Below are 27,693 nucleotides of genomic sequence, written 5' to 3' on the forward strand. Positions count from 1 at the left end.
CAGATTCCATATGGCTGAACAAAATAGGCGGAGAATGGGAAAATTAGATAATAGTGTTAAGGAAATGAATATTCAAACATAAATATATGTAGGTACGTCACTACTGAGTGCTTCAAGGAGAAACTCACTAGAGAGATGCTCCTTGACACTTACAAACATCTTGTTTTTATCTTATACTAAAATTGAAAAATTGAAAAATACAAGTTTATAAATACATTTGTATTATATAAAAATTGAAATATTATTCATTGTTATTACGAAATCAAAAAAAATACTTTTTTAATCATCATGATCATTAACTATATTGTTAAACCAGACATGCGCCAAAAGTATTCATCAACCAGTTGATGTTTTTCTGTATATAAAGAAGAAGATGTCATATCCTAGAAAAATATCTAACAAAACGAACCATATAATTGACAAGCGTTGCATGGATTGTAAACAATAATTTTTGGGGAAATAAGTGTGACTTTAACCTACAATGACCTAGGTCGCAATTACTCATGCTTTGAAATAGGAAAAATCTGTAGCTCTATGGTCCACAAATAGTAAAAAAATATCATAAGGACCTATGAGGAGGATCTTGTTGGGGGGTTGCGATCCCGGATCCCGTTTACTGTTTTGTCAGATTCCTGTATCCCGCTTACAGTTACACTATGTATGTAAGCTATCTATAGTTACACTATCTATGTATGTGTGAGTTCATGGTCTAGTGGTTAAGACCGAAGGCTTCAGTGCTGAAGGTCCCGAGTTCGTTTCTCACTCGGGATGCTAAAAATATCAGTGCATCAGAAGGGCGTTTTTCACCCTTTCACACACATCTCTGTTACCCAGACCGAAGTTTAAACTAGAATGGGTACTATGGGGGCCTCGGTTGGTCAAAGTTGCTCCCGACTTTGACCTGGAGATCAATCTGCTGATATCTTTTCGGTTTGTCTGTTCCCACCCAGCAGCCTGGTGGTTCTCTCCGAGTACTTCGGCTTCCTCCACCATAATAACAGACTCTGCCCGGTGTCCTAACACTCCCTGGTGTTGGGTGGGGATTGTCCTTGTAAATATTGAACATTGTAAATACGTTAGTGACACATCTCCATTAATCCCGATAGAGAGTGTACACGGATTCCACTGTGCCCTCGCAGCTCTCGAGGGGTGCTCCGTAAACGAAGAAATCTACATACATACATACTTACGCAAGCAATTCTCGTTTTTTTTTTCGTTTCCCAGGTCCCGCAAGACCTCTTTTCATTTTTTCACGACATAATAATTTGACTTTTCACTCTTAGGAAAAATCAGCAATCCTGCGTCATGCTTAGACCAGGTTCACAGCTAGTAGATGTTTGAATTGTGTTTATACTTTTTCTTTTTGAAGTTCAATTAAAAAAATGGTAAGTTATAGGGTACTTACTGGCTTGATCAGTGGGATTCATATATTTCCCACTTTTAGTGGTGTTAATTGAACGGCGTCCCATGTTGGTATCTGTGTGATGACACCGACTTCAAAATAATGTTACTACGTTTGCAGTCGGTCGCAGTAACTTGCAAATAGGATTGAGTGCTAAACTGAAACCATCAACATATCTGAAAATTAAAAAAGGTGAAGTCCTGCTCAAATAATATCACAATATTCATTTAAACGTCGAATTTAAAAGCATGATATTTTTTTTCATTTTTATCTTGCCGTAAGTGCAGCAAATGTTGCAAATAAAAAGTTTTGTTATTGTTAATTTTTTGCATATAAAATAGGCTTTGAATATCTTTGAATTAATATAAAAAGCATTTATATCTTAAAATATATCTGTATTCAATAAAAATGAAATAAAAAAAATTACGACATAGTCTTGCTCTTTTTAATGCTTACTCAATGGAAATTGTTATCGGCTTACACAAGATTCAAATTGACCACGAATGCATAAAAATTAGCTGTCTGCTTCCTAGGAAGCTCAAGAACATTGCTTTTTTGCCATTTAGGGAGTAATAATCGTCCACAAAATGTCACAGACAAAGATATTCAAATCAGACATCGACATGAAGCTCGAAAAAGTACTAGTTTTTCTATAGTTTTTTCATAAAATGCTTTAATTGAAATTATATGGGTGGATCATACCATTTGCTAAATTTCCATCAGTCATACTCATAAGGTTGCTATGCCTTCTAACTTTTCGGTATCAGGTCCGTTCGTGCCCAATATACTTTCGCACCCTACACGTTCGCACCTTGCACCTTCGCACTCAACATGTTCGCGCCCAATTTTAGTTCAAATTCAAGTTGAATAATACACCTTATCGCTATTTATCCGCCATTGCTGGATTTCACACAGGTTCCCGTAAAATGTTGACGTCATAATACAAAATATCTGACGCCACAATGGAAAAGTGATTGTTGTTGACGTCAAAAGTTCAAGCGGCAGGGTCAGCCGGGAATAACGATAAGGTGTATAGGGCTCTTCACGGTTAGTTCGGCCATATTGGATAGGGGGCAAAAATACGGGAAAACATCATAGAAACAGAGCAGTTGCTTGGAAACACACATAGGATTTCCCATACTTTCATACTATTTCCACCTCTTTCTTAAAAATCTGCCCCCTATCCAACATGGCCGAACTAACCGTGAAGAGCCCTATTGGAAAATCATGATTGTTGTTTTTAATTGCTTTCGTGTAAATACTGAATGTATTTATAGCTTGGTATGAGTAAAAGATCGCAGTCTTTAAATGAAAAAACACAAAAGAGAATTGTTTTAACAGCTTAGTCCCTTTGATCTGAAACAACGAAACAATAAGATATAGCAAATTTTATACTATTATAATCATAACATGATCAAACATGATAAAATAATTTATACAACAACCAAAAAAAAAAACGTAGACAGAATCTCACTCCATTTTGAAACAAGTCAATGAAACAAAGTAATAGCAATACACAAGTTACCAAAACATGATAAACAGTTATTCAACACAAAATAAAACATTGATAGAATCCCACTTTATTTTGAGAGGAATATAATTTTTTTTAACTACACTATCAGTGTTCTCCCCAGGATTTTTGGATAGCACCAGGGTAACGCGTGACAAAATGAATTTTACAATATTTAGTGTCGCGTTGCGTCGCTTATTTTTTTCTTGTTGGTTTTTGTCATTACCTTTTTGCCTTTGTTTTGTTTACTGTGGTACTGTGTTGTATGGACTTTGGGTCAGAACATTATTGGTAGAAAAAGTAAATCAATAAAACAGTTTGTATACCTTAATATCTTTGAAAATTCTTACTTTACTAACTTTCCTTTTTAGTCTAGGCACACTAAGTTGTTTAGTCCTTGACCAATTTGAAGTATATATTTAATATAAAATGACAAAATGTCTGTGTATCAATAAAGGTATCATTCTCTAAAATTATTTGCAAAACATTTTTGTTGGTATGTTCTAATATTTTTTTTATCCTTAATGTAACATTCTAATATAATTTTGCATTCAATTTGTACTTTATTTTAATTTTCAATGAGAAATTATATGTGAGGAGCATTTATTTGTAATAAGCAAAATCAGGGGAAATAACTCCACAATTAATTTCTATAACAGTCAAATTATTTTGACTAAAGACTGGCGTAAAAGAGTTCATTCACAAATGTCTGCTTGTCCCCTATTACAAGTCTGTTATTAAAATTATGATCTCTTAAATAATTAAAACACAAGAGAATCATGTACATCAATTAAATCCAATCATCAATGTTAACCTCAACAGGTAAATCGATCACGTGGTGTAAACAATCTACCTGTCAATACTGGATTAAACTGGTTAAAACTGGTAAATTTTCATGTAAAATTTTAACCCTCACTGAAAGTTGAAGTCATTTGAAACTTTACCGATTTTAAAACAAATTTTTTACCGAAAACTTTAGCACCACGGAGAAAAATTATACATCGTGGCAAGAACGATACCACCGCGGTAGAAAATTATACATCGCGGGCCCGTGGTCCTTTAAGGGCCTGGGGAGAACACTGCACTATCCAAAACATAATTAAGATTTATTCAACACAATAAAAAATGCTGTCTCACTTTATATTGAGACAACGAAAACAATTATACTTATAAGAATACTACTTGCCAAAACTTGATAACAAAGTATTAAACCCAAAACCAATTAAAATCGGGCGTGAATATGTAGGGTGCGAATGGACTTTGGGTGCGAACATGTGGGGTGCGAAAGTGAAAGGGGGCAAACATGAGTGGGTGCGAACACGAATGGGCGCGAACGGACCCAATTTCTAACTTTTCCAGATGTTTGTCTGCACTCAGGGTTAATTTTGAGGTGAAAAGTTAAACGCAGCCATTTTAGCCAAAGGGTTCACTTAAACCTTAAAGGCTAAATGAAGCATACTCGAGAACTAAAAAAACCCATTAAGATTCACTCACATTTAACCACATACATGTACATACATCCAGTCTGCACCAAAAACGTTTTCTACTACTAGTCTGAAGACCAATATTCCAACATTTTTCTTATTGGTCTAACAGTCAAAGTTTTGCAATAACTTACTAGTCAATATAAAATTTCACTAGTCTTAGGCATCAGACTAGTGGCTAACTGTGCCGACTGTACATCTAAGGACTCTTTCAGACATTCACACTTTCTGTAAACAATACGACAGTGGAACCAGCGCCCAGGCACCATACATACTATTTGTACTGGACATCACAAAGGTTCTCGTTAAATTTTGATGTCATAATACTAAATATCTGACGCCGCAATGAAAAAGTGATAGTTGCATGATGTCAATACTTCAAGCAGGGCAAATTCTTAGGTCCACCGGGACATATTTCCAAATAGGGATAACATTAAGATGTATTGATAGCACCTGTTGTGTCTTATGTTAGTAGAAATCAGGTTATATTACAGTCAAATCTGTATTTCATATTCGTGTAAAGGGAACAGGATTGTCCTTACCACACAAGGCTCATATCTGCTATATCATCTGTGAAATTGATATTTCATAATGGTCAACTAATTAGTGATGGCCTCCGCAAAATTTTTGAAGGGATAATTTTAATAAATATCATATGGAAATTGTCCAATCGGTCATAATAAAAAAAATTGGTGCAACTACATGTACCTTATCAACCTCCAATATATGTGTAGCAGGAAACATTTCAGTATGTTATATGTTGCAGGGATATATACCTTCAAATGGGGCAAAGTAAAAATCTGTTTCTTGCCTCCAATACTGCAATAGACTAGTTTCTAGTACATGTACCCCGTAATAAGTAGATTTAATCAATGAACTGCTCAAATGTGTCTAAGGATATTGTGACAATTTGTGTGACGTCTAATTATTCTAGGAAAAAGCACATTTGAAAATTGTTGCTATTTGTATGACAATGCTGGACATCAATCACAAGGTACCAAAAGTGTTGCAGATTCCCAAATGAGACACTTGACATGAGAGTTTAAACCGTCTAAAATTTAACTAAAATGCTCAAATTGTGAAGATTTCAGTAATTTAGTATGACTTAATGATGCTAGTTACCTATATATGTGCATTGTATTGTCAAAAACAACCTGTATTTATGCTGCAGAAGCATTCTACTTTCCAGTAAATTGCTTAAAGATAACACTTTCATACTTTTGTAAAACTGCTATATTTTGGGGCCAAAAAGGGGTCTTACTGAACCTACTCCTTTGACAGGAATGTCTGTGATTTCCAGTTATGGTAGACAAATGGCAATTAGGTACATTGTTGTTGATATTTTGCTGTGATATTTTATTATCCGTCATGTTAGTGTTATAGTAAACAATGTCTTGATTGACAAATACAAATTGCTGTTGTTGTACATACATTGTATGTATGGTCAAAAAGAAAAAAAAAGACAAAATGACAAACACTGGTCAACAAAATATTTACATGAATTTAGGAAACACAAAACAAAGCTAACTTATAACTATGGGTAAGGCAGCTTTTTTAGGCCTTGTACCCTGTTAGAGTAAGCAGGTCCTGCTTCGCTATTCAGTAGTGGCACACCATGTCATTCATTTACCACAAGAAAATCCTGTTTCAATAGCTTAGCATCCTTGTTTTATGAGAATGTCATACTAAAGAGAGGTGTAGCTAGCTATGAAACAAGGTTTAATCCACCATATTCTACATGTACATATTTACATAAAAAAATGAGTGTACCAAGTCAGGAATAAGATAGTTGTTATCCATTAATTTGACGTCTTTGTGCATTGATTTTGCTATTTGATTAAGGCCTATCCATTTTGAATTCTACTGAGTTTTGTATTTTTGTGATTTTACTTTGTACTGTACATATGTCAGAATGAGATGTCCATGATAATTTCTTCTATGTATTTTTTGCATAACTCTTCAACAGCCAGTGAAGCCAGTATTTAAAACACTACAAAACTACTGTACCAGCTATTTAAACTTTCTGGTACTTTTTATACATTTCTGCATGCAAATAATTGTAACCTAATAACCCATTGACCTTCTAAGAATCATAAGGTTTGAAAAAAAATTACTAACCATGTAATATATATCATTTTAGGAGAAGAACAATTTGTCAATACTGAAAGAGGCCATGAACAAAAGTAGAACAAACACCCACGGCATGTTAGGGATACTTAACAGTTTTGAGAATCGTTTACAAAAGTTAGAAAGTACAATAGAACCTGTTTACAATGAAACAGAAATGTTGAGACGCAGACAAGAGAGTATCCTTTTTATAATCAAAATAAAAAAAAACGTATATAGTCTTTTATTGTGCGACTTTAATTTCATGTTTCTTTGATGATATTTTAGTTTAAGGTTATTCATGTGTTAGGTAGATGTCTATGCAGCACAGAATAAAGATGCAAAGGATGGTGTGACCACATGTCCAAAATATAGATCAGAAGACTGAAGAGTATTGTTGTTGATGTATTTTAATCTACCGAATAGAAGCTCCCCTGGTAGCTCAGATGCTCTATTTTAAACAATGCCATAATATCTGTTTCTGTTTGAAGAAATTTTCTATAAAAGTACTGTAATATGAATAATTATTTTTTCCAGTTAAAATAATATTCCATATTATTTATTCAATTTGGAACTTATATTAGGAGAAACTTATATTTCATGACAGTGTGCCGATATATTTGTTATCTTTCTAATATAAATTAAAGCTATTATATTAAGGACAGTTTAACCACATTTTGTGATATAATGAATTATGTTAAATTCAACACCTGGTATTAATCTGACCACATATTCATGATTCATTGTTTATGATTAGATTTTAGTCAAGTTTCAGGTTTAGCTAGTTTATTGTAAACTTAATAAGACATTGTAACTGATCAACAGTTTATAAAGTTACAGACTTACTGTTTCCTTGATGAACAAATTAAGATATTGAGAAGACTACAGTCACATTAGACAATGTACTAGGTTATTACCATGTAGCTAAAGAAGTAGAAAATATGATCAAGGAGGGGTGAGTTTTTATGCCCCTGTGGAGTGGAGGAGACATTAAGTTTTACCTTTGTCCATCTGTATGTCAGTCTGTCCATACTTCCCAAAATTGATTTCCACTCTCTAACTTTAATTTGCCTCAACCAAATGTTATGAAACTTATACACAAATGTTTATTACCATAAAATTTGTATCAAGTTTCACAACTGTTTGAATTTTTGTGGCATAACTTTTACCTTTCCAGAGCAATGCCCCTTCACAAATGGAAAAAAAATGCAGATTTTTTTCAATTCTGTTCCCTATCTTAAGTTTGAGACTGAATATAACTGATTTATTTAATGAGTGTCATATTATTTTGTCTCCTATGTGAAATTGGCAATCATATTACATTCATTTATTCATTTCTTTATTTCCTCTATCAAGACATTCACTGAACATTTTATAGCATAAGATATTGATTGTATCAGTTAAATTATGATTTATTTTATCAGGCCATCTTCTTTTAAAAGATTGGACAAGTACATGCATAAATTGACAAATGAATCAAATTTGCTTGGATAGATAAAAACAACCTGAAATGAAGAGTAAAATCAGCTGTTATTTTATTAATAGTTCATTATATTGTAGTCATTCGACCTGAAATGAAAAGTAAAACCATCTGTTTTATTTAGTAGATCATTATATCATACTCATCAACCTGACAATACATATGTACAATTAAAAAACTTGTATGATTTATTTTGTAGGCCATCTTCATGCGGACTGGACAGATATTTGGCACAAATGGACAGGCTAAAACAAGCAATGCAGTACTTTGAAAGTCATAATAGTAAAAGTTTAGAATTACTGGATGTGGTCAGTTCATTTGTTTGTTATGGTCAAGGAATAAATATGAAATACAAATTGTAATTGTTATCTTGTACAATATTGGTTTCTAAGTCATTTAACACTTTCTTTGGTGGTTTATATTTGAATGATTTCAGAATTGTGTTTTTTTTTTTAATATTTTTAATGCAAAGTGAAATAAATTAAACTGATTGAGTAAATTGAGTTGAATAAGTTCTACCATACATGCCATAAACTATAAAATAAAGATTCTGGCTTAAATTTTTTCACATTGAGCTTTGACACCAATAATGATTTTAGAATGTATAATATTCTGTATCTCCTATAATTACTATTATAAATACTAAGATAGAAGGTCATTTGGTAAATATTTATTTCAGACTCGCGTGTTTGAAGATGGAACAGAAGTTCTTTGTTGTGAGTTCCGTTCATTGTTGAGCAGACATGGCCGACCAGTTCCTCCCATTATGTTACTAGATCTGGTTGGAGATGAAGGTATGCTTACATTGATTGATTGATTTTTGGTGTTGTAACGCCCCTGCTAAGCACCGTATTTAGGCTATTTCGTGGCAGCTAGTTTTAATTGGTGGAGGAAGTCAGGGTGCCCAGAGAAAACCACAGACCTTTGATAGGAAAACTGACAAATCTAGTTAATTAAGATTGGATTTTAGTGCACCTGCACGAGGGGGTTCAAACTCACAACCTCATTGTTGACTGGCTAGTTATTACAGTAGTAACTACTTAGACCAATTGGCAACCGAGGCCCGGTATGCTGACAGAAACTAGATTTCTGTGTGAGTTTTTAAGCAGTACAATGACAAAATGTAGTACACACTGATATGTTACATCATGTGTATACAGAAATGTCATGTTATAGGCCAAAACGGTATGTCAGTCATAATTAATATTCGTACCTTATATATAACTAAATCTCATGATATGCTGACTGTTACTGCACAACTTTTATAAAAACAAAATCTATCTTATATGCATGTCTCAAGTTTTATAAAAGCCTGGTATCTTATGATCCTAGATAAAAAATTAATGAAAATTTTGTTTTTACAATTTTGCAAACATCCTTATTGTTTCTTTTTAGATAAGTTACCATATCAATTTAATATTTATTACAGAAATTCCTTCATCAGATCCTGACGTTCCGTTAGAACATTTTCCTGAGAAGATTGTTGATGATTTAGGACAAATTGCCAAATGGTTGGATAAGAAAGGAAACACAGATAAGAAAGGAAATACAGCTGAGTTTACTAAAGATTATCAGACTATGCGAGGAACTGCTATGCTTAAATCACTTCAAGTGTATGTATACCATTTACAAGAAGGCAAACATATAAAAAAGAAGATGTGGTATGATTGCCAATGAGACAACTCTCCACAAGAGACCAAATAACACAGAAAATAACAACTATAGGTCACAGCACAGCCATAGTCCACTATTAAAGGCCCCACAATGAAAACATTTTGTTTTGTATTTCATGGCAGTCTCTAATAAAAAAAAAGAATGCTTGATTTCAAAATCATTAATTTAAACTGCATTCATTTTCAGATTAGTACACTAACAAAAAAAGAAACTCACAAATTATTATTTTGGATGGTAGGTCACAATATTTGAATTATAATTAGTCATCATGGAAATAACTTGTACAGGAAATCTTTTTAAACATAAAATATTTTTTATATTTACAGTGGTTTCAAAATTCTAATAAATGAATATTATTTTAACTGTTGTAGGTTAAGAGAACATTTGAAGTCAGCTAGTGCTAGTAGTGGTACATCTATACAATATATAGGACAACATTCTCCTGCTCCAGTAAGTCAAATAATGGCATTTTAATTGTTTTAATTTCTCACTGATATGAGACAAGAAAATGCCATTACATTCAGTTTTCATCCTGGGACCATTTGTTCTTTAAAGAAAGAAGAAGATGTGGTATAAGTGCCAATTCCAGAGACAACTCTTGATCCAAGTCACAATGTCTAAAAAGTAAACAACTATAGATCAAAGTAAGGCCTTCAACATGAAGCCTTGGCTCACACTGAACAGCAAGCTATAAAGCATTAAAATGACTAGTGTAAAACAATTAAAACAAGAAAATCAAAGGTCTAATCTAAAAAAAAAAATAGAAATGAAAAGCTCTTATAAACCACATATGCAAACAACAACCACTGTATGAACAAAAGGTTCCTGACTTAGGACAGGTGCAAACAAATGCAGGAGGTTCAAATGATTCAACAGGTGCCATCCCCTCACCCTAACCTGAAACAGTAGTATAACATTACAACATTGAAAGACACACTACGAAATATCTTGAAATAAACCTAACTTTTTGTACCCTTCATGTACTACACAATAATTCCTTTTAGAGTTTTTGTTAGAAAGTATTCAAAAAAAATTGAACAGAACACAACACCAAAAAAAGTACTTCTACAAACCCATTATGATTGTAACTAACAGTATGCAGCTATATTTTTTCTGTAAATTTTAAGAAATTTGGTGGAATCTGTTCTCATCTTTTATTTATTTCAGACCTCAAAGTTTAGTAGATCAAAAGAAACACCTGTTAGAAAGAGTAAACTGAAGATAGCGTAAGTCATTTATCTTGTCTGTGAATGTGCATGATTTCTACACTAAAAAAAAATCTGATTGTTTAAAAATGAGGATAATAAACAACTACCAGTAGTGAAAAAACAGGTGGAAAGAAAAGGTTGAAGAAACCAATTGAGGATTTAGAAAACACTTATTGCAAAGTCCAAAAATCAAAACCACTAATAGAGAACAAACCACAAAAACTAGAAAAATAGGGATTTATTCCCAACCTCAAATAGTGTTGAAACGATGTGTTTTTTAAAGGATAACCAGTCTTAAAATGAACTATGAACATGATGAAAACAATTTGAAGACATATGTTTATCTGATTATATTTATAAATCTTATATTTCAGTTTGCCAGGCCGTGGGTATGAAATGCACCCTATATAACCTGTGTGTTTAAACCCTTGCCAACTAAAATATGCAAAAAAGAAAAGATCATTTTATTCCAATCCCTAAAATTGATGCTAACCTTTTTGATTGCATGCTTTGCACCATATTACCTAATATTTTTTCCAAATGCTTATGATTATCTTGCATTTCTAAGATTTATCAAAAAACAAATAAGTGTGGATTCATTTATTTTCGTGGGTACCAATTTTGATGGATTGAGGAAAACTTGCATATTCGTGGATATTTAATTTCAAGGTTTTTGCAAAGAAGCATACATTCCGTTAGTAAATTTGTAATTCGTTTAACATCTAAATTCGTGGTTCCACTGTACCCACCAAATCCATAAAAATTAGTATCCAACGAATACTAATGAATCCCTAGTACAATTCAATAATTTGTATGAAGGAAGGAAGATGTAAGGTATAGGTCCTCGAGACAGCAACCTGATGACACACATTATTGAAAGAATAATTTGGTTAACATTTGATTTTTCAACAAAAGGCAGATGTCTTCACAATATTCATAGCTCTAAGTTATTGGAAGTTCAGAAAAGATACGAAAAAAAATGGAAGAGACTATAAAAAAATTAGCCATCTTTACAAAATTTCCAAAAAACAATTAGACTTGCAACAAACACTGACAAGGTTCATGAATTGGCCAAGTTTCTTTTCAATAAGCTAGAGAAAAAAAAAACATTTTTTAAAGATTGATCAAAATGATGAATTCTAATGCAGTTGTTTCCATATTAAGAATGTTTTATGTAAATTTCAAAAAACTTTATGATATGTAGAGGCATCATCTTATGCCTCATCTTGCATTTCTGGATCATTCTGTATGTTATTTACATTTTCTTTTGAGCTTTTATCTGTAAAGTAACCTGAAAACAAAATACATGTTCTGATGATTTCTATGTTTTAGGCTCCATTTGAAGAAGAAAGCCCAGACAGCGCTCCTTCAGTCACCATTTGAGCAAAGTAAGTGAACATGATAAATAAAAGTTTTCTGTTCTCAACAAAAACAGTCTTACTTATTACAGACACTACTATGGTTCATGTTAGAAGTTTTAACTCACTGAATCTATGAACAAATTACCATACCAGAAATTGGTTTGGAATGAGATCGCATTGTTATAGCTTCACATTTAATAGCTCGTCCTCTCATTCTTAAAACATTACTACTGTAATCCCTAGCCAGTTAACACTGAAGTTTTGAGTTCGAACCCCGCTTGAGGGTGTGCACTTGACTCCAATCTTAATTGACTAGTATTGTCAGTTTTCCTATGGAAGGTCACTGGTTTTCTCCAGCACTTTGGCTTCCCCCATTAATAAAAACTGGCCGCCACAAAAAACCTAAATGCTGTGCTTAAAAGTGGTGTTAAAACACAAAAAATCAAAAAAATCACTACTAGGTTCTCTGAACAAAAAATGTGTGCTTGAAACTCTAAATCCAGTATTTTGATTGTTGAATTCTGAGTATGAGAGCAATAAGCATACTTTTTTATGACCACCTTTTATTTTATACAATGATATATTTATGATATACAATGATATATTTATGATATACAATGATATATTTATGATATACAATGATATATTTATGATATACAATGATATATTTATGATATACAATGATATATTTATGATATACAATGATATATTTATAATATACAATATTAATTTAGAGTGATTCATTGTTGTTTGCTTAATATTCAATGGCAAATATTTCATGCATGTTCAAAACAAAAATAATAACTTAGAAGATATTTTATTTTCCTTATGAACTTCAACGTTATTTTCATTATGAGCTTCAATTTTAATTTTCAGCATCAAAAGGCCACAGAAGACAGGGGTCATACAATGATATTGTAGAAAACTTGGATGTTGAAGTGGAGATCTATATAACACAGCTATCAGCTCTACTTAAACTAATGCAGGTAAATAAAACTGTCAATATACATAAATATAGATGTGGAATATGAGACAGCAAAATTTCAGGACTCAAAAACAACTTTGATATAACTTTTTGTAGAAGACTGTGTTTAATATATGTAAGCTGATGCTGCTAGGCAAAGGGGCCATTAAGGGTTACCCTTGACACTCGATCTGTCCTTCATCGTCCCAAAAGTATTTTCACATACTATAAGCAAGTTAAAGTAGGATCATTCGTGTCATCTGACATATTCTTCTATTACTTGCATGTGTGTTAAGTGGTTAAGATTTTGTTTACCTGTAACTTTTAATTTGACATTTCATATTTGTCTGTCATTTAAAAAGAAATCAAATTTGTAATGCATTTTTGGAGAATATAGAAACAACATTTTTATTCTGTAAATTGAAGACATATTTAGATACATTTTATTTAGCCCTAAATAGTACATTCACTTTTCTATGATATAGTTCTTGGATCGTTTCAAACTTTTTGTCTTGAAGGACCTTGATTAAGGCTATTCCAGAAAATGTATTTTGTTCATTGGAGAAAATGTATAAATATCTTTTTACATAGAGTGAAGCCCAGCTGATGTCCTGTATCATACCAGATAAGAACAGAAGGACTGTATTTGATGGCATTGTACAACAATCATTAGATTCTGTAGTATCAGAAGGGGAGGTAATTCTGTATTTCATAACATTATTTGAAAAAGAATTAAAAATGAAATGATTAATTTGAACTATTTTAGTATAGGATTTAGATCCAGCATCTGTAAGTTCTTTGTTTTATGGTCAGCAAATAAAAAAAAATAAAATATAACTTAACCATAAGGATATGTTTGTTTATTCTATTTTTTTAGTATTTTAAAGGGAAGTAATTGACTGTATTACGTTTCAATCATTTCATGCAGGTTTCGTCATATCAATATAAAGCTAATAAGAGGGATGTTGTGGAGGGGTTAGTAATATCTTTTATAAACTTCAGATTGACTCTTCAAAAATTTGAACAAGAAGTCTTTTTGTACAATAGTTGGCTGATTGCAGGATGAATTAAATGTATGTTGACTATAAAAGATGAGAAAGATTTTTTGCAAACATGAGATTATGTAAAACTTTACTTTCTGAATGTATTATATGATGCTTTAATAATTAACTAATATAAACTAAAATGTTATATTATGTTTTAGATGTTGGCCACCCAAGCAAAGAAGAGTATCAATAAACACGAGTTTATGTCTGTATTGTCCATCTTCCCAGTCGTCAAACATCTCAGATCAATAAAGCCAGACTTTGATTACACTTTAGAGGTATGTTATAAGTTAAATTTGACCTGCGAAGTATGACCTTAAATTCATTACTTTTTGCAGAAAAGCATATTTGAAAATTACATTGATGCAAAAATTCAGATCTAAACTTATTTTAGTTGTTTTAAAAGAGGATAAAATATTTAGAACATAAAATTAACCAAGTCCTGGAATCAAAAACAAATTCTGTAGAAAACAACTTTGGATCCGACCCAAAAAATTATTCGTAAGATAATAAATCTTGCATTTTACATGTCTATATTTAGGTGGCTTTAAAACATTGAGTTCTCTATCTAAACCAACAAAACACAACCTATCGACTATTTAATGAATTGAAAATTGAGCTTGATTAACTGGATTCCACCTTTAAAGTTTTGTTTAAACCAGGTTATATAAAACCAAACCAATATGGAAGATTTCATAGAAATAATTATATATTGTTTTATTGCAGGGTTGTTCCACTCCAACAAGATCTAAGTTAGCCTCAATGTTATCAACTTTAGGTAGCACTGTAAGTTTTAATGACCTAAATTGGCCTCAATGTTATCAACTCTAGGTTGGTAAAGGTAGCACTGTAAGTTTTTATGACCTTAATAAACCTCAATGTTATCAACTTTAATTAAGGAAGCACTGTACCTATATATTATGGTTATGATGTTATGGTAAATTTTAAGCAGATTTAACATTATCTCTATTTGTTGCCATTACTGGACACCACAAAGGTTCCTGTAAAATTTTGATTTCAGAATAGAAAATGTCTGAGGTCACAATGGAGAAGTGATTGTTGTTTGGCATCAATAGTTCACCTGACGCAGATTTCTAAACAGTGATAAGGTGTATAAGTACTGTCTCATATTAAAAAGAAAACATATTATTTATTGTTGTAGGAACTAATATTATTTAAAAGACACTGTATCTATCAAAACCTCAATACCATGGCACAGGCTAATAATATTTTCTGTTGCTCTAAGTTGTTAAATACTGGTACATATCAATCAAGTAAATGTGTATCTTTAACATTTTGAACAAAAATCACACTAAGTATTTGTTTTTATGTCAATTCATATTTGTTTTATATGTTCTCAAAAAAAAAAAGCCTGTATAATACCGAAATATGTGTTAAAAATAGTAATTGTTCCAACAGCATTCCTTATTACAAAAAATTCTAGAGAAAATGTATTAGGAGGAACACATATATTGTTACAACATAGTTAGTAGAGCAGTATTTAACTGTGCCATGGGACTGAAGTTTGCTTTTAGACTGGTGAAGTTGTAATTATAAAACATATACCATCTTCTACCAGAAAAAATCTATCTTGTTTCATCACAAATAATATATAAAATCACAGGTTTAATTCTAACTGTTTCTGAACCTGTGGTGATTATATACGGTTTTATATAACTTTTGCAAAATATATACATTAGACATAAAGGAAAATTAGTCGAGATCACTATAACATCTGATTTTCTGGTGTTTTTTTTTACAGGGAGCTAAGGCGTTGGAAGATTTTATTGAAAGTATTAAGGTATAGTTATAAAATCCATGCTAATTAATTTATTTATTTCTTAAGAGATCTGTAAAACATTCAGATAAATAAAATGTTAATAAAAAAAAGTTATTTGTATAAATTATTTTATACAAAACAATAAGAACACATTCTAAGAAAATAATCAAATGTCGGATGACAACTATCCACTTAAATTATTAAAGTTGAGAAAATTGGGTATAACATCACTAATGTAAAGAATACAACTTTGTGATTAAGCGTACTTAGGAGCTGCAGTGAACACCTTTGTGCCAAACAAATCTTTGATGTCGTTAGAACTGTGAACATATTATATGAATGAATGATAAATGAAGAATAGAAAAAAATATAATTAAACCAGCGGTCATGGTATGTGTAACATTACAAAAGATTTTAAGACTTGTTATGTTAGATTTGTGAGGTTTAAAAGTGTCTAATACTTACAGTGAAGAAACATGTATTTATACTGTTTGCTTTTTTTAACTGATATTTTAAATATTTAATGACTTTTTAATAGAATGACCCTGAAAGAGCATCAATGCCTAAAGATGGAACAGTTCATGAATTAACAAACAGGGTAAGAATACATAGTTTTGAAAATATTTAAAGTACTTTCATTTGTTGGTACCAATTTTCGTGGATTGAGCAAAAGTTACATGTTCGTGGGTTTTTAAATTCGTGGAAATTTAGTTTCCTAAAAAAAAAAAAAATAGTCAAGAATTGAAGCCATTAGAAACAAAGATTACAAATTGTCTTGATTGAAGGAAATTGCAAAGTAGACATTTTAATTGTTGCATCCGTGTAAATCATTGTAAAAACAGTGATTTACCCGAGATCGAGTGATCAACAGATCAAAGACCATCAAAAGTGGTACAGTTTATGTTTTCAAAGATTAAAGATGGGTATAATACTGCCTGCAATTGTAGTTTATAGTGCATTTGCCCTGAGACTACTATTAAAGTAGCCTCAGATTTGCCGATATTCAATGTATTCTATATCATATCGGTAGTCACACCTACATGTGGATCTTTCCATTCCATGTCTTGATTTGGACAACAATTGTTATATTTCGTTGGACACTTAAATTCATGGATAAAGTCGGGCACAAAAACCACAAAAATTGGTTCCCCACGAATAAAAGTACTTTGACAGCACCAATCTTTTGTATATTATATAGTTCCTTGTCATAATTTTATTTTAAAAAAAAACTGATTTTTGGTTAATGGTTTAAGTGGGCTTATTTTGATATATAGTATGTTTTTTATTTCAGACTATTATATTCCTGGAACCATTGTTGGACTATTCTGAAACAGCTGGGGCCATGCTACTGATGCATGGTAAGGTTAATAGGTCACAGAATTAATTTATTAAAATCTTTTTATTTCAATTACAATTTTTTTTCAAAGAATTTCAAAATACATTTTTTCTCCAAATGTATTTCATTTTTTTTATGCATTTAACAGAAGAGTTTAAAAATCTGTAAGTGTATAAAATAGACCCAATAATATATTCTTTTTATAAGATCATCAATACATTTTATAGTTTAATTATGTTTATTATGAAGTATTTTTATTTTACGAATGTTTTCAGGTTCACAATCATTACAATCAGGCACTTTGTCACGTAAAGGTATACTAAAATTCTAAATTACCCTGAAATTTGCATGAAAACTGAGCATTTCATTTCTGTTTTTTTATAACATATATTTTTCTGTTGTTATTTTTTTGGTAAAATTGCCCGGAACCTGTCCATTGTAAAATTACAAATGTAGTCCTAAATTGATGAGTTTTAAACAGTTTCTCTCTCATCCAATCCCTATAAATGTAGGCTATTTATTAATAGTTTAAAGTATTGTTAGCATTTGAAATTGTCCCACATTTGTAATAAATTAGGTATTTGGAATTTATTTTTATTGAGATATCAATTTGTATATAAGGATAATATAATTTTTCCATTTCAAAAATAAAACGGTCCAATTGTAAGTTAGGCAACAAGGAACCATCTTAGTTTTGCCAAAAATATTTATAAAATATGTCTTTTTAACTCACTTAAAGTTGTTGTATTTACAAGTTGAATTGAAACAGAAATAAATGCTCAGTTTTATTCACCAAATAAATTCTAGGGCACCCTATTGCATCACTACCAAGTATATGACATTCATTAAAAATCTTGCCATAAAGCAGATAAAGTTTGTTATAATGTATTGATACAAACAAAATATTTATGCATTACGACACATGTATTGCATGCTTTTATTTCAGGAAAAATATATTATTCAAACAATTTCACCCCTGATTCATGTACTAGCAAATGTCACATTGCAAGCCAGATCCAATGCAAGCATCATGGAAATGTTACCATATATATATTTATGCAGATATGCACTTACAGAGCATACCATAAAATCACAATTCCAGCTACTAAGATTGATAGTAAAAAAACACCAACATATACTAGCTTGTTATGAATTTAATTTACTCTAAAAACCTTTAAATCCAATATCTGTAAATTAATGTGTTGGTAAAGTGACCATTTGTTGTATTCACTCTTGAATAAAGTTTGTTTTACCTGTCTTAATTAATCCAATGTCTTAGTCACTGATGAGTCTTATGTAGATGAAACGCTCGTCTGGCGTACTAAATTATAATCCTGGTACCTTTGATAACTATCTAAGTGGCCAAGACTTGTTTTATATTTGATCAGAATTTAGACAAGCATTCTATGTAAATATTACATAAGCACTGTGTTGAGTTTAAGATATAGTCCTATATATTCTTTGTAAATGATTTTAATTTACCCTACCTAAAGTTAGTGGAAAAAACTTATGAGTAATTGTTACAGTTCACGAAAAACTACACAAGAACTATTTTTTATTTTTCATTCAATAAATAAACTCATCATAGATAACAGGATTGAAATTTTATATTCTACAAAAGACTCATCAATGACACTCAAATCAAAAAGTGTTAAAAAGGCCAAACAAAGTACAAAGTTGACAACCCACCTTGACCACATCAAATTACCTTTATTTTCGATACCATGTATAAAACATATAAATGTTTTTTTACAGCCAGGCAAAGCCAAGCCAAAACAAAGTTTGGCATTTTGTAAAAGTTTTTCATCAATGAATATTTTATTAACATGTTGAAGGCCTGACTCAAACTTTGAGATGAAACATTGCAATAGAAAGTGCTTTTGTTTTGTTTAAGTGTTGATATTTATGTCATGAATTAATTCAACAGGTCTTTTTTCCCTCTTTTTATAAATTATTGGATAATAACTGATGTTTGTGTGTAGTTATTGTACCCATGGTTACAGTGTGTGTGGTTTTATGTTTTTTCTCTTGTTCTCATGGTAACAGTATGTATAGCTAAACAGTTTCTATACTTATGTCACAAGGGTTAACCATCTGTAGTTGAGTGACGGTAGATCTATCTAGCTCCATTATGTGGCTCATACAAACTGCTGTCTGTCAAATCTAGACAATAGAAGTTCTATCAGTGTTATTACAGGAGAAAGTAGCCAGGAGTACAAGTTATCTTTTATTGGAAGCATTTATTTCTATGGTATTTTCAAGTATAGTGTAAAAGAGACAACCACCAGGGGAGGTTAACAAGACAGTATTATAAGAGTCAACCTGTATAGTATAAGATAACTAAATAAAAATAAAAAAGTTAAAGTATTGATTTTATTAGGTGAACAAGCAGCTCCTTCAGAAGCAGTTGATGCCAAGAAAAGTAAAATGAAGTTTGCTGATTATATGAGTAAGTCAATTAAGTTATTATAATAATGATTATTTATCTGTAGTATAAAGTAGTTTAAGAATTTATTAAGATTAACATATATATTATAAAATAGAACATTTACCTGACTTATCTTAATACAACAAATTCTATTTTTGCACCATTGAAGCTGAAGTCAATACCATCTAATATCTTGAACTACCTTTAAGATTGAACATATTTGTTGATTGGATAAAATGAATAATAAACAGTATTAAATTTATTATTAATGTTGTATATATAACATGCTATGAAAGTACTTCTCCTTTTGTATTAGTCATCATCGTAAAAGGAATATTGTGGATTCATTATTATTCGTTGGATACCAATTTTCATGGGTAACAGGTGAACCACAAATTCAAATATTCAACGATTAACATATTTTCAATAGGCTTTATGTACAGAGATCAGAAAAACAACGAAATCATATGTCTAGGAATATGAAAGTCTTCAGCAATCCTCTAAAATTGATACCCACGAAAATAACTGAATCCACAGTACTTGTAATTTAAAGACGTGGTATGATTGCCAAGGAGACAACTCTCCACCAGAGACCAAATGACACAGAAATTAACAACTATTGGTATGACCTTCAACAATAAGCAAAACCCATACTGCATAGTTGGCTATAAAATGTAATAAATAATTCAAACAAGAAACTGAACTTTTTTGTACTTTAAATATTTGTGTTTTTGTAGCCAAAGTGTTATCAGCTCTAGGATTGAATTTAAGTAACAAATCAGAGACCTACAATGATCCTACCCTGAGACCTGTCTTCATGTTAAATAATTACAACTATATACTGAAATCTATTACAAGGTAAGTCTTAACAATCAGATGGCTCTTGGATTTTCACCTGAAAACAATAAATATTGTCTACTTTGCTATACCAAAAACCTTGTAGAAGTCATCTGACAAAGACTTAGACATTGTTTTCAGCTATAGATTAAAAAAAAACCACACACATCCTGTAAAAAAACATATGGATTAAAAACAAATCGAAAAAAAGGGGAGACAATTTGATGATAGGATTTTGAAATACAATCTGAGGAGTTTGTATTACTGGTAAATACATCCAAAATATAAAAAACAAGAATGTGTCCAAAGTACACGGATGCCCACTTGCACTATCATTTTCCATGTTCAATGGACCATGAAATTGGGTCAAAAGTCTAATTTGGCTTTAAAATTAGAAATATCATATCATAAGCAGCAAGTGTACTAAGTTTCAAGTTGATTGGACTTCAGCTTCATCAAAACCTACCTTGACCAAAAACTTTAACCTGAAACTCCCATGTTCAGTTGACCGTGAAATTAGGGTCAAAAGTATAATTTGGCTTTAAAATTAGAAAGATCATATCATAAGCAACAAGTGTACCAAGTTTCTAGTTGATTGGACTTCAGCTTCATCAAAAACTACCTTGACCAAAAATTTTAACCTGTGGACGAACGAACGGACAGAAGGACAAACAAACCAACGAACGGAGCCACAAACCAGAAAACATAATGCCCCTCTACTATCGTAGGTGGGGCATAAAAATAATAAAAGCAACAAGATCTTGATGAATTGGTTATAACTATAATATCTGCCAACCAACTTATTTTTACAATCATTTATTTTATGACTTTCTTGAATCGATAAAGAATATAGTATGACATAAACAAATGGACCTTGCCTTTTATAAATTCACATATACAATTGAAAGTTTACAAAAATGAATCACTGCAAGTTTGTTAAAAAAAGTTGAAATTGAAATAAAGTGTCCATGAAAATGAGTTGGTTTACAGTAATCACTATAAATGTGAGCCATGGTTAATGTGTCCACCTATTGATCCCTGGTGAAGGTCAGTAGTGGTTTGTAACCTTTATTAGGGCCCCGCCTAAGGCGGGTCGCCCTATAGTGATCAGTCTGTCCGTCCGTCTGTTCGTCCATCCGTAACACTTTAGTGTCCGCTCTATATCTTGAGAACCGTTATGATTTCAAAGTTTATACTTGACATCCATTTTAACCAACACCAGAGGGTGTGTCATGATGTATGTACAACTTCCTAGGTTAAAGGTCAAGGTCCAAAACTTTGGTTTCAGTTGACAACCCTGTGTCCTTTGGTGAAGATTGTGTCCGCTCCATATCTAGATAACCGTTATGATTTTATACTTAATACTTAACATGATTATTAACCAACACCAGAGGGTGTGTCATGATGTATGTACAACTTCCTAGGTCAAAGGTCAAGGTCAAAAACTTTGGTTTCAGTTGACAACCCTGTGTCCTTTGGTGAAGATTGTGTCCGCTCCATATCTAGATAACCGTTATGATTTTATACTTAATACTTAACATGATTATTAACCAACACCAGAGGGTGTGTCATGATGTATGTACAACTTCCTAGGTCAAAGGTCAAGGTCAAAAACTTTGGTTTCAGTTGACAACCCTGTGTCCTGTGGTGAAGATTGTGTCCGCTCCATATCTAGATAACCGTTATGATTTCAAAGTTTATACTTGACATCCATTTTAACCACCACCAGAGGGCGTGCCATGATGTATGTACAACTTCCTAGGTCAAAGGTTAACGTAAAAAAAACTTAGGTTTCAGTTGACAACCCCGTGTTCTGTTGTGAAGATTGTGTCCGCTCTATATCTTGAGAACCGTTATGATTTTAAATATTATACTTGACATCCATTTTAACCAACACCAGAGGGTGTGTCATGATGTATGTACCACTTTCTAGGTCAAAGGTCTGTCTGTCTGTTGGTCTGTCCATCGCTAACAAATTTGATCCACACTATATTTTGAGAGGACAGCTGTTATTATTTCATACTTTATATCTGACAAACATTTTCAACTTGACATATATATTAACCAACACCAGAGAATGTGTCATAATGTATGCATCCTAGGTCAAAGTTCAGTCCGTCGGTCTGTCCATCCGCTCGTTCTTAACAAATTGTGTCCGCTCTACATCTTGAGAACCGTAAATATTTCATACTTTATACTTGGTGGGTCATAATATATTGAAGGCATAATTCTAAAAATATGTGACAAATATCAATTGGGCAGCACCTTTAAACATTTTGTTCAAATATCAATCCATATATCCAGAAGCCATCTTAGAGTAGTCAACAATGAGTTCACACCATGCAGTCATATCACTTTTATACTATGAAAGTAAGTTGAGAATATTTATCAGGTTTAACTTAAAATCTTAGATTAAAATCACACGTGAGACTATGTAATAACTTCAAATAATACTTCATATCAGATTATCCATACAACTTATTTACGCCACGTTATTGACAGCGGGACCCACAGAGATGGCTCCCATCTCAATGATATCTAGTTAACCTCTCTTGTAGGTCAAAGTTGACCTGTAACTATTACTAATCTTTACTGCAGGTTCCAGTTGACATATGACCTTTATTAACCTCTATTACAGGTCAGAGTTGTTAAATTTGATTCATCTGTGTAACAAAGATGTTGGTCAGTACTATGAAGATCAGATCCATGAACAGAAAAGATTGTACTCTGAAAGGTAAGGTGTATTCTGGAGGGTCAATTTTTGTTTGAAGATATAACCCTTTGTAAATTTGGCCAGATATAATTCTCTCTTGACTTTTCATACATTTAACATTGACACCTTTTTTGCCTTAAAAAAGATGAAAAAATAACAAAGATTTTCAAAGATAACATTTTAATCTATATGTAATCAAATTCTGGGAAGAAAAGGAGGTGTTAATGGGCAAAACTTTTTAATGGTGCAACATGGATAAAACCAAAGGATTTCGAATATCTGGCAAAAATTTCAAAACAAGAGAAGCAAATATTCTTAATATTTTTATCTGTTGTTTTTTTTTTTTTACAGTTGGAGTAAAGTTTTACATTATATCCTTGAGATTGACGAGCCATTGTCACAACAGAGATTAATGATGCCAGATGTTAAGGTAAGGTCATAATCTAGTATCACAAGAGGTGACACACCCACTTTCATATACAGTAAAAACTAGAGTCATTATCACAACAAAGATTAATGATGCCAGATGTTAAGGTAAGGTCATAATTTAGTATGACAAAGAGTTGCCACACCCTCTTTAATTTGAAGTAAACACTATAGCCATTGTCACAACAGAGATTAACAATGCCAGATGTTAAGGTAAGGTCATAATTTAGTATGACAAAGAGTTGCCACACCCTCTTTAATTTGAATTAAACACTATAGCCATTGTCACAACAGAGGTTAATGATGCCAGATGTTAAGGTAAGGTCATAATTTAGTATGACAAAAAGTTGCCACACCCTCTTTAATTTGAAGTAAACACTATAGCCATTGTCACAACAGAGATTAATGACACCAGATGTTAAGGTAAGGTCATAATTTAGTATGACAAAGAGTTGCCACACCCTCTTTAATTTGAATTAAACACTATAGCCATTGTCACAACAGAGGTTAATGATGCCAGATGTTAAGGTAAGGTCATAACACAGAATGACAAGAGTTGCCCCTCCCCCTTTATAGGTTGCCATACAGTATCTATGAGATGAAACACAAAGATCATATCTTGGAACCAGTATGTTAACAAACTAACATATTGGTGTCTATTATATATCTCCCCAAAAGAGGTGTGTCTTGTGAAACAGCTGTATTTACAAAGTGCAACCTTTAAAGCTGAAGTAAATACATGTACTAAAACTAGGTGAGCCATTGTCACAACAGAGATTAATGATGCCAGATATTAAAGTATAGGGAAAAGATGAGAGTAAGCCAACATCAGTGCTCTATGAAACATGTGCTTTCCATCTGTATAAACTACTGCACCAAATTCCAACAAATAATTAAAATTTTCAGCTTATTTAAGGAATAATGCATAGATTCTTATAGATGTTTAAAGATATTTATATTAATTGCAGTTAAAAGACAAAGAGAAACAGAATATAAAGGATAAATTCTCTGTAAGTAAAAATTAATTTGAGATAGACAAGCATTAAGTGGAAATATATTTTGTTCAAACAAAGAGAAGACAATAATTCCTCTGATGATAGTATTTATTTGACACTAAGCAAAATAACAATGACAGCTTCTTATACTTAATAACAACAACAGCAACAATACTGTATTCAAAGAGGGTTACACAGTTAGCTTTATGACTAATCTTCCCTGAGGCCCGCATTATGAAAAATCAAACAAAATGCAAACATAAACATTGCATACATAAGTATAAAAGGCAAGTATGATAATAATGTTCAATACAACTTGATAGAATGTGATGAAAAAAATAAACATGATGACATAATTTGTTTTTAATATTAGTTATACAGCTAGGTTGATTTCAATAAATGATCTGTTATTTTTTATATTTGAAAGAATTAACATTTGTAATATTTCTTAACGGTATTGGCAAATTATTCCACAAGAATGGTCCAGAATTCATAAAAGATTTTTTGAACAATTCTGTTTTTGGTTTAGGGAGTATGAGGTTTCCTTGAACAGCAAAAGGGGTATGGATTTCTGTCTGAAACATAATGAAACTTGTTAAGTAAGATATGATGGGGCATCATTTTTAATGCACTTAAATGTCATCCCTTACTTATGATATTTTATTCTCTGTTCAACTGTCATCTAGTTTAAGTGTTTGAATAAGGGTGCAGAAGACGCGAAAGGGTCTGTTTCTAGTATTAATTTAGCAGCTTTCTTTTGTTATTTTTATATCCTTTTTAAACTGCTGTAAATTTGAGATGTCAGTTTTTAAATAAAAGTACATGATAAGAAATATTGTTCACAATCACAATGAGTCAGCTTATAAGTGAAATAACAAAAATACTGAACTCAGAGAAAAATTCAAAATGGAAAGTCCCTAATTTTAAACGAATTAACTAAGGAATGAAAATTCCTGCAAATTTTCAGATCCACCTTGACACCATTTGCCAGTATGGTCTTGAGGGAACAATGATAGTCCGTCAGAAGGGGACAACTAATGGCGACCCGTGTTAAGAGAGAGCCATATTTCTTGCACTGAAAAGACACCTTTGTAGATTTCGAAAAAGAGCAGGCTAATACCACTACAAGGCAGCACTCACACCCCCAAAATGGAAAGGGATCAATATAAGTTGAAAAACTTGTTTTCCAATCCACTATGAATAAATATGTTTAAATTAAAAGGAACATATCAATTAACAACTTCAAAAAATATAGGTGTATTTTGTGTTTTTATTTCCAGGGTTTTAACAAAGAACTTGAAGAGATTATGAAAAGTCAGAAAGGTTATGCTATTCCTGACCAAGAACTTAGAGAGGCCCTGAAGAAAGATAACAAAGACTTCATTATACCAAGATATAAAATGTTCTTAGAAAAGTATGAAAGAGTTAACTTTACTAAAAATCTGGACAAATATATCAAATATACGGCACCAGCTGTGGGTGTTATTGTTGATAAATTCTTTGACACATCTGCATAGAACATGTGTAATGTAAAATTGATGAAGATCACATGTGTCTATTGTTATAAGATGGTAGTGCTATTAATAACTCTTGGATGTTTGGAATTAGTATTTATATACTATGTTTTGTCTCATTATTAGATGCAATTAGTCTTCTTGAGAGTTATTGTTCTCAGTTATTAAGCAAGAGTATGCAATACAAGTATACTCCTCAAGAAGGCATCAACATTTACCCAATAATACTATTGTTAACTATGAAAAATCACTGTGTCCTCTATCATGTCTATTATGTAAATATTTTTTGGGGGTGAAAGGATGGCTTTGAAATTCCTTCTTGCTAATGAAAAAGTTTAGATTAGCTCCAGAAGTGATTTCTCATCTTTTTCTGTGCTTTATAACTTCAAAGTTGCATCTTTGCATAAATATGTACACTTCACATGTGGCAAGTTTGAAGTAGTGTGTGCTTCAAGAAAACAGGAATGAAATATATAGATATATAAATTTCTAGATTATTGTGATTGAAATTTTGTTAAATTTAAAATTTGAATCTTTCATCATATACATCATACAAAAATCTAGATATCATCATATTAAAACAATACAACATCACTGTACAATTAAGATAAATCTCCTGGGGGAGGAGGGAACATTGCCTTATATAATATTGGTAGCACAAACTGCAAACTTAAGGCAACAGTAGTTTTCTAATGTTTATTATGAAGAGTGAAGGAGTAAAAATAAATATATTTTGATGGTAAATTAATAGTGTGGTATTATTTTATCACAGTGCTGTCATAAAATTGCTATTTGTAAGTCAAAATACAAATATGCTTTTAAAAGCTGACACTACAAGATGTTAACTCACTGGTAGATGTCGGTGAATTACTGTATCTGACTTAACAGACCAAACAAGTGGCATTATTATAGTTACTCCTTTAAGTTATTTTTATAAATGTGCAATATTATTTACATAAACTTTCATTTTCTATCTTGTTATTTTATTTTTTTCCATTCAAAAAGGATGTAATCATTCATGACACTAATACTCTACAAATACATTTTAACAAACCTAGAACAATGCAACAGGGGTTTCTATTGCTGTTCTCATCATGATGAAATCAATACTATATTAAAATCCAAGCCTCTCTCTCACATAATGTCAATGTGTCTCATAACCATGCCACTCTGTGATAAACTTTTCTATGTGTCATACATTCCCTTGACAGATTTTTAGATTCTTGTTGAACACAGATTTCATTAGTATATAGTTTCATTTCACTATCTTGACAGATGAAATGTCTTGCCACTTTATGACAGATGAAACCAGTGTTATGTATAATTTTATGCCACTCTCTCACATAATTTTTGTGGTATATAGAAAATTCAGGCTACACTTCAACAAATGATTTCAGTTTTATATGAAATTGCATGCCTCGTTGACAGA

At 31.7% G+C, this 27,693-nt stretch overlaps 2 protein-coding genes across 2 annotated transcripts in view; one reads left to right on the plus strand and one right to left on the minus strand.

Moving 5' to 3' along the window:
- LOC134726028 (WW domain-binding protein 11-like) overlaps positions 1-1,700 on the minus strand; it is a 32,648-nt gene extending 30,948 nt beyond the window's left edge. The window contains exon 1 of the mRNA XM_063590391.1: positions 1,406-1,700. Coding sequence (XP_063446461.1) covers positions 1,406-1,469 — 64 coding nt within the window. The 5' untranslated portion in view covers positions 1,470-1,700. The remainder of the gene's footprint in view (positions 1-1,405) is intronic.
- A 152-nt stretch (positions 1,701-1,852) lies between these two features.
- LOC134726029 (exocyst complex component 7-like) lies at positions 1,853-26,366 on the plus strand. The gene is made up of 22 exons (XM_063590393.1): positions 1,853-2,040; positions 6,537-6,702; positions 7,373-7,457; positions 8,182-8,290; positions 8,662-8,776; positions 9,412-9,595; positions 10,028-10,106; positions 10,824-10,882; positions 12,197-12,252; positions 13,102-13,211; positions 13,781-13,885; positions 14,394-14,513; positions 14,962-15,021; positions 15,998-16,036; positions 16,554-16,613; positions 17,307-17,373; positions 19,732-19,800; positions 20,517-20,637; positions 23,255-23,350; positions 23,681-23,759; positions 24,724-24,765; positions 26,031-26,366. The coding sequence occupies exons 1-22, from the start codon at positions 1,990-1,992 to the stop codon at positions 26,265-26,267; spliced, it is 2,109 nt and encodes a 702-aa protein (XP_063446463.1). The 5' UTR covers positions 1,853-1,989; the 3' UTR covers positions 26,268-26,366.
- The last annotated feature ends 1,327 nt before the right edge of the window (positions 26,367-27,693 follow it).

The sequence above is a fragment of the Mytilus trossulus genome, chromosome 7, assembly GCF_036588685.1.
Source record: "Mytilus trossulus isolate FHL-02 chromosome 7, PNRI_Mtr1.1.1.hap1, whole genome shotgun sequence".
NCBI classification, from domain to species: Eukaryota; Metazoa; Mollusca; class Bivalvia; order Mytilida; family Mytilidae; genus Mytilus; species Mytilus trossulus.